The 13,556-nt window shown below is 49.0% G+C and overlaps 2 protein-coding genes across 4 annotated transcripts; one reads left to right on the plus strand and one right to left on the minus strand.

Annotated features, from left to right (window-relative positions):
• The first annotated feature begins 291 nt into the window (after positions 1–291).
• LOC100502445 (uncharacterized) lies at positions 292–2,948 on the plus strand. 3 transcript variants are annotated; one of them, NM_001196923.2, is made up of 3 exons: positions 292–577; positions 692–797; positions 1,627–2,932. In NM_001196923.2, the coding sequence occupies exons 1-3, from the start codon at positions 317–319 to the stop codon at positions 2,706–2,708; spliced, it is 1,449 nt and encodes a 482-aa protein (NP_001183852.2). In that variant the 5' UTR covers positions 292–316; the 3' UTR covers positions 2,709–2,932. The 3 variants fall into 3 exon arrangements, with proteins under 3 accessions (NP_001183852.2, XP_035822978.1, NP_001310891.1); XM_035967085.1 differs by having other exon boundaries at positions 530–577; positions 687–797; positions 1,627–2,948; NM_001323962.1 differs by having other exon boundaries at positions 576–797.
• Positions 2,949–9,496: 6,548 nt separating this feature from the next.
• On the minus strand, positions 9,497–12,357 carry LOC100284963 (uncharacterized). Its single transcript, XM_035967367.1, has one exon. It carries the CDS (start codon positions 11,460–11,462, stop codon positions 10,587–10,589), a length of 876 nt encoding a protein of 291 aa, XP_035823260.1. The 5' UTR covers positions 11,463–12,357; the 3' UTR covers positions 9,497–10,586.
• Positions 12,358–13,556: the final 1,199 nt, after the last annotated feature.

The following is a 13,556-nucleotide window of genomic DNA, read 5'->3' on the forward strand; positions in this document are numbered from 1 at the left end:
TTTAAAGTAATATTATAATATGTATCTTTTTATTTACTTATTGCTTGATATAGATATTTTTGATCTATCTTAAGTGTTTATATTGATAATATTTATGTATATAAAGAATTAGAATAGTCCTATTTTAAATTTTGTCCTGAACCCCTAAAATCCCAGGACCGCCACCTATCATATACATACATGATCTTCTAAATACCCGATCAGAGCGCTAAGCAGCAGAATCGTGTGACAACGCTAGCAGCTCTCCTCCAACACATCATCGACAAGCACCTTTTTTCGGTGTTTTTTTTTTGGAGAAGGCCGGAGTCGGGTTTGGATGGTCAACTCCGGCATACTGCCGAAAACAAACCAATCCGTCACCGTCAAGGCCCCGCACCGCTGGCCGCACGCAGGAAAAATAAGTTGCGACCGCGAGCGGGCGAATCAGAAAGGGCGTCCGGCCTTGGTCAGACACGACAGCGACGCGGAAAGGCTGCGCCCGCGGTGCCATCTACAAGGGTCCACGTCCATCCAAAAAGAGCGGTGCCCTGGACTTCTCCCTCGTGTTCCTACTTCCTACGCGAAGGAAGCCAGGCAGGTGCGCAGCTTTTCCAACCTTCCACCCCCCCCGTGCGGCGCTCCCACGCTGAGTCGCTGACCGCTCGCGCCTCTCTTCGCCTCCTCCTCACTCGCCGCGTCCTCCGCAGCACAGCCCACTCGCATCGGATCGCGCGCGGGGAGCGGCATGGCCGGCGACGACGGCAGCGGCGGGAGCGGAGGCGGCAACAGGGAGGACGAGGTCCACGTGCAGATCGCAGGTCAGTGTCAGTCCTCCGCTCGTTCTCTCTCTCTCCGACGGACAGTGTGAACTATGTCGGGTCGTCGTTGAGGATGCGATGAGAGGAGCGCGGGAAGGACTGTCGTAGATTGGATTTGCTCTGCAGTGCGTGGGTAGCCCCGAGTCCCCGACACATGTTCTTTTTTCTCGGGTTATGTCAGCGGCGGTACGTCGTTGGAACGCTCAAGCGCGAGAGGTGTTCGATGAATTACCTTCTGGTGTGTGGCGTACCGGTGGGTCAGTGGGTTTTTGGTTCGTGTACGGGATTGGGGTTGGGGTCATCTCCCTTCTTCAGTGCGCGCGCTCACGAGTCACGGCTGTCTTGTGATTGCTGCATCTGTGCCATGTGCTCGTGCGTGCGTTTTCAGTTACTGGCCATTGACACTGAGTGAATGTTCGGTTGGTCGTCCGATAGGGTTGGTTCAGCTGTTAATTACGACTCCAAGTATCTGAAACATTTCATGAGGATGTGTAGGGAACCTTACTTTATGCACTTCAATGGCCAGGCCAGGCCTGTATTATCTTTTTCTTGTTTGGGAATAATGATGTGAGCTTTAGGGGAGCAGCGCTGCTTCTTCTTTTTTTTTTCTCCAGAAAAAGTCATAGATATACCGTGGACAATTTCTTGTGTGCGGTAATTTTAGAGCACTGTGGGTTTGTGCCCTGTTCGTCAGGAAAAGTACCCAAGCTGGATTTCACTTGGTCTAAGAAACCAGCGTTTCAGTTTGGGGGTCTCCTGTTACCCTGAGTGCTTAGCATTTATAGTTCCGGATGACCTGTTCATAATGCCTTCTGTATGTTGTTTGCAGGATCATCCAAACCTGAAACCTCATCTACCAACGAAACAGCTCCTCAAAACTCTCATACCAAGCATTGGCATTGGTGGCTGATGGTAACTCTGAACATTTTCTTCCTCGTTGCTGGTCAGACAGCATCGACACTCCTTGGCAGGTTCTACTACAACCAAGGTGGAAATAGCAAGTGGATGTCCACATTTGTCCAAACCGCTGGCTTTCCAGTGCTGTTCGTCGCCCTATATCTGTTCCGTTCAAAATCGCCTTCTACACAAACAACCACCAGTAACCCTGAGACTTCTGTCACCAAAATTACTCTTATATATGTTGTCTTGGGCCTCATCATTGCTGCCGATGACTTGATGTATTCCTATGGCCTGTTGTACCTTCCTGTATCAACATATTCGCTCATTTGCGCTAGTCAGCTGGCCTTCAATGCTGTCTTCTCATATGTCCTAAATGCTCAAAAGTTCACCCCATTCATTTTCAACTCAGTAATTCTCCTTACCTTTTCCGCTGCGCTTCTTGGAGTTGACGAAGATTCTCAGGGTACCAATGGTTTATCGCGTGGGAAGTACATATTGGGTTTCGCATTGACCCTAGGAGCCTCGGCCACATACTCACTAATTCTCTCTCTAATGCAAGTCGCATTCGAGAAGGTTATTAAGAAGGAAACTTTCTCAGTCGTGTTGAATATGCAGATATATACAGCACTAGTGGCAACAGTAGCTTCTCTTATCGGTTTATTTGCAAGCGGCGAGTGGAAGACTTTAGAGGGAGAGATGCATGCCTTCAGCTCAGGGAGGGTGTCCTATGTGATGACACTTCTATGGACTGCTGTATCTTGGCAGATAGCTTCCGTAGGAGTGGTGGGTTTGATCTTTGTTGTGTCATCACTCTTTTCAAATGTGATAAGCACACTGGCTCTACCCATCATTCCGATTTTTGCTGTGATTTTCTTCCACGACAAGATGGATGGAGTGAAGATTATTGCTATGTTGATGGCCATCTGGGGATTCGTTTCATATGGATATCAATTATATGTCAGTGACAAGAAGGCTAGGAAGACTTCAGTCAGTGTGGAGGAGAATTCCTAAGCGCTTGTTGGCCTGTTACATTGGTCTTTGTGGCTCCTATACCACTTTAAGTTGCTGGTATTGAGGAGGTACTAGTTATTGACTTATTGTATCCAAAAGGAGCTCAGTTGAGAATCTCAGGTTTACACAATTCATAGGTATATACTTCTGTTAGTATTGTCATATCATCATATGTACCGATGTACGGTTGTGTTGTCCTTTAAAATAAAAAGATTAGCATTTCCAGAGGCATGCTCTCTAGATTTCTAATTGCCTTAAATATTTTCTTGCCTTTGTTTTGTTTTTTTTTTTTTGCTATTAACTGTGATTTGTGATTCTATGGTTTGACATATAGTATTTCTAGGTGGTGTGCATGCTGATCCTGCTTATTCTACTATGAATTAAATGCAGTATAGGTCCATTAACTTTTGCATGCGAGCTTCTTGGTGAAAGCCCTGCGTGGTTTGGTTTTGATAACTGAGTGACAGTTAGTAAAGGTTTTTTGTGTACCACATTTTCTTAGTGTTCTTCACTCCAAATTTGATAGGCGAGGCTCGATCTTATTCAGTTGCTTGGCTTTCCTTGTTATAACGCCTCAGCTAATCTGGCTTTGTTTCCTTATGCATACCTTCTGTAATCTAACACCAAACCACAGATGTTGCATGTCCATTCTCCATGGTTGATTGGCCTTGCGGAATGCAGCTGCTACGGAACAACCTTTTACTTCCAATTGGTTATGAATACGAGCTCGAAGCGTACTGTCATCCCTCGACCATTTCGTAATTGCGCAAGGGATCAGTAATTCAGGGATAAAAGTAGCAGCACAGACCACACCCAGTACTACGTGATTTATTCTTTTCTTTTGATTTGCTAGTTGCACTTCACACAGGTGGGACCCAGTACTAAGTGATTTATCCTTTGATTTGCTAATTGCACTTCACACCGATGGTGCCTTAAAAAAAAGTTCTGATCTCCTTGTCGCTGCTACTGCCTTCTTGGTTCTCATCTCTCTTTACTTGTTGCGTGATGCCTACCTGTCTCGGTGTCTCGTTGACATATATGTATGTGATTCTAGTCTACAAACGAACCTGCACAAGTGGCCTCCGTTCAATACAGCATAATAAAAACCTTAGGCACATTAGGTCTATTTATTTTTCTGGCTGTCCTTTCTGGTGAGGGAATACACTTGCAGGCTCGGCGAGGGCCTTCGGATAAGAGCATAAGACAAGTTCGTTATTCTTCTCTTCTCAGTTTACAGAGGTACAGCTTGACTCAATGCTTCAGGTTTAACTTGCTCTGAAATTATCTATGCCTTTTTTTACATAAGAAGTTAATATGATTCGTTGTCTGTGCAACAGATTAACTAGCTGCATTGTTAACTTTTAGTGCCATGTATATTTTTCTCTACGGCTAGAACCATCTCATACGCATTATTTACATCGACACATCAACATGTATGCAATTATTTCTATTGCACAGATGTGCGTACATTGTAGTAGTACGACATGCTGTGAAAGTAGATAACAAGTACTCCCTCCATTTTTCTTATTCGATGTTTTGTAGTTCAGTTTTGCACTATTTAGCGTCAAATTAAAAAGGGTGGAGGTAGTACTGTGTATCCAAGTGACCATGAGGATGACAGATGGACGGCTAACAAGCAATGAAGAAGGAACTGTATCTTGTTCAGGAAGACATTGCTTCAAAGATTGTAATACTCGAAATGCAATCATCATGAGCTTTCGCCTCCATTTCTGCAGTCTAAGGCTGTCTCCAGCAACGTCCTTTATATTCATTCTCTATATCCGTCTTTTACAGTATACTCTAAAAGATTTTATCCTCTATATCTCCTTTCTCTCCAACAACGTTCTCTAAATCACGTCCTCTATACTCAAATATCTATATTAGAGACATTTTTTATTTTTATTTTTTGTACATACGTATTTGTTATACTCTCGAATGTATTGTATATATTTTAGTTTTGCTAAACCGGTTATTTAAAGTATTCAAATGGATAGAGGACCGTTTAGAGAAACTCTCTCTCTCTATATAGAGAATCCAGCAGCGTCCTCTAAATTTAGAGGACCGTTTAGAGGAAGCTGCTGGAGAGCATAGAGAATCATTTGATCCTCTATATTTAGGGTACAGAATCCTTTAGGGTCTCTTGCTGGAGCTAGCCGAATCATAGTAACGAATACACCGGAACGGAATGATGATGTAATGCCATCTCACCGAACGGAAGCTTCAAGTCCAGTGCCTGAGGACCAACATCTCTTGCACCATCCTTCTTCAGCTTGATGAAGGGCATACACAGCTTGTGAAGTTCATTTCCTGCCCGATAGGACACCTCTTCAGAGCTTCTGCTATTTCCTGATCAGGTGCGAAACAGCGACTTTGGCTGTCAAACTTGGACTGCAGCACCCTCAAGCACTGCACTGCCTTTTCCAGCCAGAGTAGTGCTCGTTCACATATACAAGGCCAATGCTCGTCTTGTTTTCTTCGGTTGGAGGTGCTGGTGCAGCAGGCTTCTTGGAACTGGGCTCTTTCTGAAGCAGCTTCCTCATCAAAACTATGGAATCCTGCAAGTAGTATTTATTTGCAATTCTCAGCGTCGGATCTGGGGCGCCTGTGACTGGCCAGCCAGCTTTTACTGCAAAAAGCCTTCTCTACTCATGAACGCGTGCTCAGCATAGTGTGGGCAGATCGGGGTAATGAGCCTGGTTTGGACATCCATAAATCGCCACAGTAGATCACGGTTTGCGCCACAAGAGGAGCCTGCCTTTACTCATCTCTCTCGCCAACTGGAGGCCATAGAACCCATACTTGAGGGCGTCTCTGCACATGAAAGCACTGTAGCTCTTCTCAGTTTCCTTGATTGCAATGTTCTATCTCGTTTGCAAACACACGGTCAGCACATGTAGGGGGTGTTTGGTTTGAAAAATCAATCCATTCTAGATGAGGTGATGTATCATGAGTCCATTCTATAAATTTGGTGAAGTGAAGTCATTCCTCGTATTGTTACTAAACATTACACTATAGATAATGGAATGGTGATGGATCAACTCATTCTATTTTATAAACTAAAAAAAGTAAAAAGCGAAAAAGTAATAGACTATCTCATTCATCAAACCAAACATGGTAGTAGTTGGTGTCCCAGCTCTTAATTTAGACTCAGCAGCAGTAACCTCTTCCATCCACGAAATTTCTTTTGTAGAGCCTCATGACAGTAGAATTTGCGGTTTCGGTGACAGATTGCATCATCCACACCATCGCCAGCATCGGCAAGGGCAAATCTAGTGGCATGAGAAGAGTGTTTTTTTTATGGTATCTTCAAGAGTTTTAGGAGGTTCCCTGTGGACTTGGACATTTTCTTAGAATTAAGCATGAAGATGCCCGTTGCAGCGGAAAACCGAGAGGCCAATGGTGCTCAGGAAGAAATGCTGCATGATTGTATATGCAGAATGTCAGATGGTTCTGAATAAGGTCTTTACCAGGCTCACACACGGATATCAAATGGGGAGACCTGTTGACATCTTTTTCGGGCGTCAATTACTCAACACGAACCGTGACGGTGCTCTCTGCACAAGGGCGGACGGTCCGCGGCTTGGCGCGAGACTAGGGTTTCCTGCCTGACGGCCGAACGGTCCGCGCCCTGAGGCCGGATGGTCCGCGCGTGCGCAGGGGTGGCAGAACATCGCCGGCGGCGCCTGGATCTCGCTTCCGGGAGGGACCCCGTCGGGGAGGAGAGATCCTAGGAGATGTCTAGGCTCGACAGACCGACCTAGACTTTTCTAATCGACGTAGAGTCGAAGAGAAGTGAAGAATTTGGGGATTGGAAGACTAACATAGAACTAGACTAGAACTACTTCTAAGAATAAATGTAAATTGTATTGATTGAGGATTTGATTGATTCCTTAAATCGACCGTATTCTTCTGCTTTTATAGAGGAGAGAGGCTAACAAAATTTCAAGCTTATCCCGAGATTCTCGCCAACAAACATAGAAAGAAACTCGGAACCCTAATCTATTCTGCGCTTGCGCGGACCGTCCGGACCGCGGACCGTCAATGCTTTCAATTTAGTGCTCAACAAGACCAATACTCAAGTTCCTGGTCCATTCTGTTCAACAGAGCAGCAGCAGGGATGATGTCATTTCGTTCTACTCCGTTGCCACTTGCTGGGACGTTGCTGCATCGTAGGTGAAACGCCATGGCGAGGGCCTCAGCGGTGCGCCGGTGGACTCAACACGCGCTAGCTGGAGCCGTGGCAACGACGCGGAGGCGCGCCCGCGGTCGCGGCGTCGTCGTCGAAGCTGACAGCGGCCATGGCGGGATTGCACAGGATTATTCTTGTACGTGCTGACTAGAGATGACAATGGGTATCCGAAACCCAAAACCTGATGGGGTTTTACCCCATTAGAGTATGAGTTTGGATCAATTTTCATACCCATGGGTTTGTTAATGGGCATAAATGTATACCCGACGGGTTCATGGGTACGGGTTTGCTCCTATAGTACCCAAACCCGTGAACCCGTGGGTTTTTTAAACCCGACCAAACCTAGTGCATATTGTCATTTTATTTTATAAACAAACAACAAACTTGTTATCTACCTATTTACTTTCTAATTTTTATCAAATAGTGAATGTATAAGTAGTTGGTGAGAGTGTTGCTTGCTTGCTATTATAGTTATTACTAGTGTTATATATGTGGTGGATGTATAACTTAGTGAAAGGTAACTTAATTATACAACTTATTATTTGTATTTAATTCTCTTTACTAATATTTTATACCAAATCATGAACTCGTTGTTCATTACATAAATTTTATACCATTATCTTATTAATCATTGCGATACTTATTGATTATAAAAAGAATAAGCATATTGGAGATAAAACCCACGGGGTAACCCGTGGGTACCCGCTAACCCGATGGGTACGGGTTTGGGCAAAATTTCAAACCCGTCATGGGTACGGGTTTTTTAATGGGCGTAAATATTTTGCACGGGTACAGGTTTGAGATAGCAAAACCTAGCGGGTTTGTACCCGTTGCCATCTCTAGTGCTGACTTTGTCAATTGGTTGATTCATTTGAATGACAGTACTGATGTGATCTATCGAAGGTGGTGCCAGGTTAATTTCGCAGGCAAGGAGCCATATGCCAACATTTGACGTGATCGTGTGACAGTGTGTTGTAGCATCAGTATATAGCGTTCATGGGTCTATCTAACCTCGTTACTCGATAGAGCCACAGCGAGGTCGTTTCCACCCTACTATGCATTAGCAGCATTAACACGTACTGTACGCCGTGCCGGTCAGCCCTCTGATTGACCTGGACCATTCCTGCTGTGCACGCCACGCGTCGGTTAAAACTAAGGCGCACATGACTAGCTAGCACGGATGGTCCTAAATGGCCTTCATTTAAGTGCCTTGGGTAGCTGGGTAGCTCGACTCGTCATTCGACCGAGTCATCAGCTTGACCTCCGCTGGCGTTGACACGTCAACTCTATAAAAATGTTTACATACCCGAGTGAGAAACATTCCACTCCCACCAGACGTGGTTCCGAAAAGATTGAGGGCCCGTTCGTTTCTACATGAATGCACCAAAAATTATTTCTATAGATCAAAACTTATATAAATTAAAAAAATAATCTGGTCAAGAACAGTTCCGACCTTCCGTTCCGTGTCAACCGAACGGGCCCTGATGCATGCACGAAGCAACGCTCGCCACCGGACGAATTGCTGGCGGGTGGAGCCCAAGTTCTGGACGCAAGTTTGTTGCGAGGAAGGAAGCACTCCCCCCCTCCCCGTGCGCAACTAGTAATCAAATCCTTGGGCGCAAAGGTACTTAAAACGGCACAAAAAAAAAAAGAGCAGCGACGCGATCCAGCACCACCACACCAAGTGGATCTCATGCAACGAGGCGCAGCGCCACCTGCCGGATCCCACCACCACTCCTGCATGGAAAGGGCGAAAAGGCGCAACGGGAGGTCGAGAAGCTAGAGACCTTAGCCGAGTGCCTGCCTGATCCTGTCCCCCTGAGGCACGAGCCCTTGCCATCATCATCGGCTCATCGCCTCGCCGTCGCCCCATCACCGCCTCCACTCCACCAACCACCACCACCAGCAGCGCAGGGTGGGTGTCCCCGTTCACGTCCGTCATCCGTCACACGGCTAGCTGGGCCGTTGTCCCCGCGAAAGGTACCGCCGGCATTAAGCGTGACCTCGAAGGCAAAACGAGAGCTCCGTCCGCGAGTGGCATGGCATGGCAGTCTGTCTGTCTGGCAAATCTCCCCGGTCGGTCCGGCAGACATGATTGCCTGCTCCATGCATCTGCGGAGTTTTCTGTTTTCACGCCTGTTAATTAGTATTATTATTGTTACTCATCGGTCGTACGTCCTTCATGGTCTGCCTGCCTTTTTTTCTCTGTCGATCGAGCTGGGGGTTCGTACGTACGTAGGTGCTTCAGTTTCTCTCTGTCCAAAGCAATATATATATATATATATATATATATATATATATATATATATATATATATATATATATATATATATATATATATATATATATATATATGAACGTTTTGTATCATGCGTTGTGTGCCTTTGATCGGATGATGGACTCTGCTGGGACCAAATTATCGATCCAGCAGAGGTTGACTCTCCACCCTTAATGAGGACGCCACGAGCACGTAGAAATTCCTAGAGATATCAGAAACCCCGGCCAATTAATCAGAATTAGTCATGTTAATTCCTAGAATTAGTAGTACTAGTGATCAGTAGCGGTGCTTTGATGATGCGGCGATGGCATCAGGTGCAAGTGCAAGCAAGCTTAGCTTTAGACAACGGCATCTAAAGAGCGTACGTAGAGACACGGCACAAGGCGCCACCAATGTGTACGCTCACACATCGTCATCACTCATCACACACGCTGATACCCACACGATTACAAACATCCCCATCATCATCATCACATGTTTCACATCGTGGACTGCAGCCCGGAGGTCACTAAAAAAGAGAGAGGCCCGGCAGTCTCCTCCTAATTGCTGTCAGCCATTAGCGGCGGCGTAAGTATTTCGACAAAATTGTACTCCTGCAGCTTGCGAGTTTCCTGTACAGATGGCCAGTGGAACTGAACTGCAGCGGCTCCAATACGACATTAATTAAATAGTAGAATGGTTTGGTGGTGTACCAGCAAAAAAGAGTAATGAAGGGACTGGGCGTCCATCCATCCACCATCAATACGCTGCTGCTGCTGCTGTGCTGCCTGCCGCCACGTGAATCCTCTCACCAAACGGAATTCAATTCAAAATATGCTCCCCTTGTAGTAGTACAAACTCATGCACCTCTCGTTTTCCATCGGCCATAGAATATGTCCAGGACTCACTCTTTCATTCAGAAACAGACACACACACACACCAAAAAAAAAAAACGATCATGAAACATCTTTCTACCAGTCTCTGTAGTGTGAATGCTCTCTCTCTCTCTCTATCCTCCATCTCCAGCACTTAATTTCTGTACGTGGAACCTGTACCCTAGACACCATTAATCCTAATCTTTCTTGGTAAATCCGGACATCATTGAAAAAAAAAAGAATCATGGGTTACAATAGTACAGTTTTTTTTTTTGCAGAAATTTAAAAAGGAAGAGAAGGAAAAAAAATCGAGAGCTGTACAAACATGTGTAGTCAATTAGTACAATGCCAGAAAATGTTGGGCCGACAACAAGCAACCTACGCAGCAGCAGTATAATGTCAACGGGGTGGTTTGGACTTGGTTTGGGTGCGCCAATCTTTTACAGACTCTTTTCCTCACGGGATAGACAAAATGCAACAAATCCAAAAGAAAAAAGAGATTGTAACCTGGATTAGGATGGTGTTATTAACCATGGAACGAAAAGCCGTGGGGAAGATCACCGGAAGCGGCCACCGTCGGCGAGCTTCCTGGAGCGACAGCGCGTGACGGAGGCGGACGAGAGGCTGCTGTGGAGCGGCGGCGGCGGCGGCGGCCGGAGCTCGCTGGAGAATGCTCCCGGGTCCGGCGGCTGCACGGGCCGGCGCCCCGGGATGGGCCGCACGAGCGGGCTGAGGCAGACGGCGAAGCCCGACGGCATGCTGCCGCTCGTCTGGCGGCGCCGGCAGGTGGTCCGCCGCATGGGGGACGGGGACGGCCGCCACGCGGCGGGCGAGCTGCTCTCGTCGTCGTCGCCGTCGCCGTCCCGCTCCGGCGAGAGCCCCCGGTTGCTGACCGCGCGGCAGGAGCGCCTCGGCGGGGCCGACTGTGGCGAGGTGGCCGAGGCCGGCACCTGCCCCTTGCTGCGGCGGCGGCGCGGCATGATGCCGGCGAGCCAAGAATGCTTCTTCCGCTCCTGGTGCCTCGCTTCTGGTCTACGGTGGTGGTGGTGGCGGCCGAAGAGCGTGGCGAGCACGGAGAACTTGCCCGCGCGCCGCTTCTCGTGCCCGTACCCGTAGCCGTAGCCTATGTGGGGTTCCTCCAGCGCGCCGCCGCCGCCGCCGCCTCCGTAGGCGGGGCCTACCTGCGGCGTCCGGAAGAAGAGCAGGCTCGGGTGGTGCCTGAGCGCGCCGCCCGACGTGTCCGACTTCCTGCGGGACACGTACGGCGATACCGACCTCGGGAACGCCGGCGGGGGCTCGGGCGCCTGCGCCTGCGCGGGCCCCGGCGGGGACGCGTCGCCGCTCTGCGCGGCCTCGAGCGCGAGCAGGCGGTCGCGGAGGCACGTGGCGCACACGCCGCCGCCGGCCTGGTTCGGGTGCCTCTTGCACCTCATGCCCGCCCGCGCCTCGTCTTTATCTCATCTCCTCTCCCCCAGCGTACGTCGCCGGAGCCCCGGGGCGTGCACTCGGCGAAGTAGGTGGGTGGGTGGGTGGACGGACGGATTGACGACGAGGAAGGCGCGTGTGCGGAGCGAAGCGAAGCGAAGCGAAACTTGCGACGACGGCGCAGGTGCACCTGCTGCCTTCCTTCACTTTCGGCTGTGCCCCCTTTTTCGGGCTAGGAATGCTTAAATTTGGATGGGTTTTGTTTAAGCGAGATTGGCTGGCTACTATGCGGCGGCAGGTGCAGCCTGCCGTGCGCGATGAGAGGCAGGACAGGACAGGAGGAGGATCTTTTCGTTTTGGACGCTGCCGTTCCGGGTTTAAATAAGGTTCGGGAAAGAGAAGCGATTTGTGGGGCGATGGAGGGGAGCAGGCGGGGGCGGAGGAGGGCGAGCCGCGGAGGAGATGGACGGGGAACTTGATGAGATTCTGGCAACCGGGCAAGTAAAGTAGGGAAGAGGGGACTGGGCCACTGGGGCGACCCAAGCGTCAAGCGAGAGCGATGCTGTTCGTGACGGCATCGGCGTTTCGTTTGCTTGCGGCTTTGGGTCGGGAGGGACCTCCGATCTCGGAGTTGGGTGAGCCGACGACACACCTCATGATATCGTTCTTCTGTCACTGGGTGGTTGATTCGGCGCTCGCTTCGTCAAATTCCCTTCACGCCTCGGACACGGATGGTCCCGTTGCTGCTTTGCTTCTACTCCTCTACTAGTAACCAGTAGCCTCGTGTGGCACTGTGGGCCTGTGCCAGAGCGTGGTGTGGGCGTTGCCTCCAAATGTTAGACGAGGTTTTCAAAATGGTGTCCATTTACGATGGGCCGTATACAGACGAAAACTCAGGTTCATTAGTCTCTCTTACTGCATAAAGTGCCACTTGTTTAGGGGGCCGCAGAACTGACGCGGACCCACACTATGTGGACCACGTGTGTAATTCAATACGTACCATACCAGGCAACACATTTCCATGCCTTTTTTTTCTCGTCGTCACTGAGAGATACCGATCGAGTGCAGGATTGTGTGTTTGTTTCTATGCCACATAACCGTACTCCTCCATCCTATACGTATACATAGCATTAAAACGGATGAAGTCGATGCGCGGAACGGCCGGGTCCGAGTCCGAGCTCTCGGTCGCGTCGTCATGTACGTACGTACTCGATGTACAGAAACCGTTCCATTCACGGAGTTGCCGGCGTAGTGTTGCTCGTGACTGGTGGGTGTGACACGCGAGTGAACATCAGCAGACCCGATCGACGCGAGCGAGCGCGACCTTGCTTCCGCGGATCGATAGTCTTCTCCAGTGAGGGTGTGAGACGGAAGACGTACGTACGGGAAGCCAACTGCTACGCCTCGTTGTCTTCTAGAATGAAAGCCGGACGACTGCGGGTCGGCAGACGGAGAAAGGGCCGGCGGCGCCGGCCAGGTCCGCGACTTGTTGGCCTGCCGTCGTGGTCGCGACCAAAAGCCCAGCGGTGTCGCGCTCCGCCTGCCCGGTCCCGCCGGCCGGCCGGGTTCCGTCTTACTCGCTATAGCTCTCTCTGTTGCGCGCCCGTGCTCGTCGCGACTAGAGAAGGCAGCACGCGCGCGCACGCTAGCCCTCGCTCGAAGCTTCCGACGAGCTGAGCTGAGGCTGACGGGAGGAAAGAGAAGCAGCGCGTGCCTGCCTCCGATCCTCACTCACCACTGAGCGCTGCTGATCCCGTCACCGTCAGAGGGCGTGGAAAGATCTGCGGGCGTGGTGACGGCGTTTTCTTATCTCCCGAGAGGAACAAGTGCACGATCGTGACAGTGCACGTTGTCGCCTCTAGTATGATATATATAGGGCATGTTTGGTTCGTTGCCTAACTTACCACACTTTATTTAACTTTTCTGTCCAAGGTTTATTTTTCAATTCGGACGACTAACATTAGGCAAAATGTGGTACAGTTAGCCACGAACCAAACAGACTTATAGTACTTTCTCTATTTCGTTTTAATTATTGCTGGATAATGTAAAATTAAACTATCACAATTAAAAATAAACGAGTGAGTATCTATCTACATCCAAAG

The sequence above is a fragment of the Zea mays genome, chromosome 4, assembly GCF_902167145.1.
Source record: "Zea mays cultivar B73 chromosome 4, Zm-B73-REFERENCE-NAM-5.0, whole genome shotgun sequence".
Classification (NCBI taxonomy): Eukaryota; Viridiplantae; Streptophyta; class Magnoliopsida; order Poales; family Poaceae; genus Zea; species Zea mays.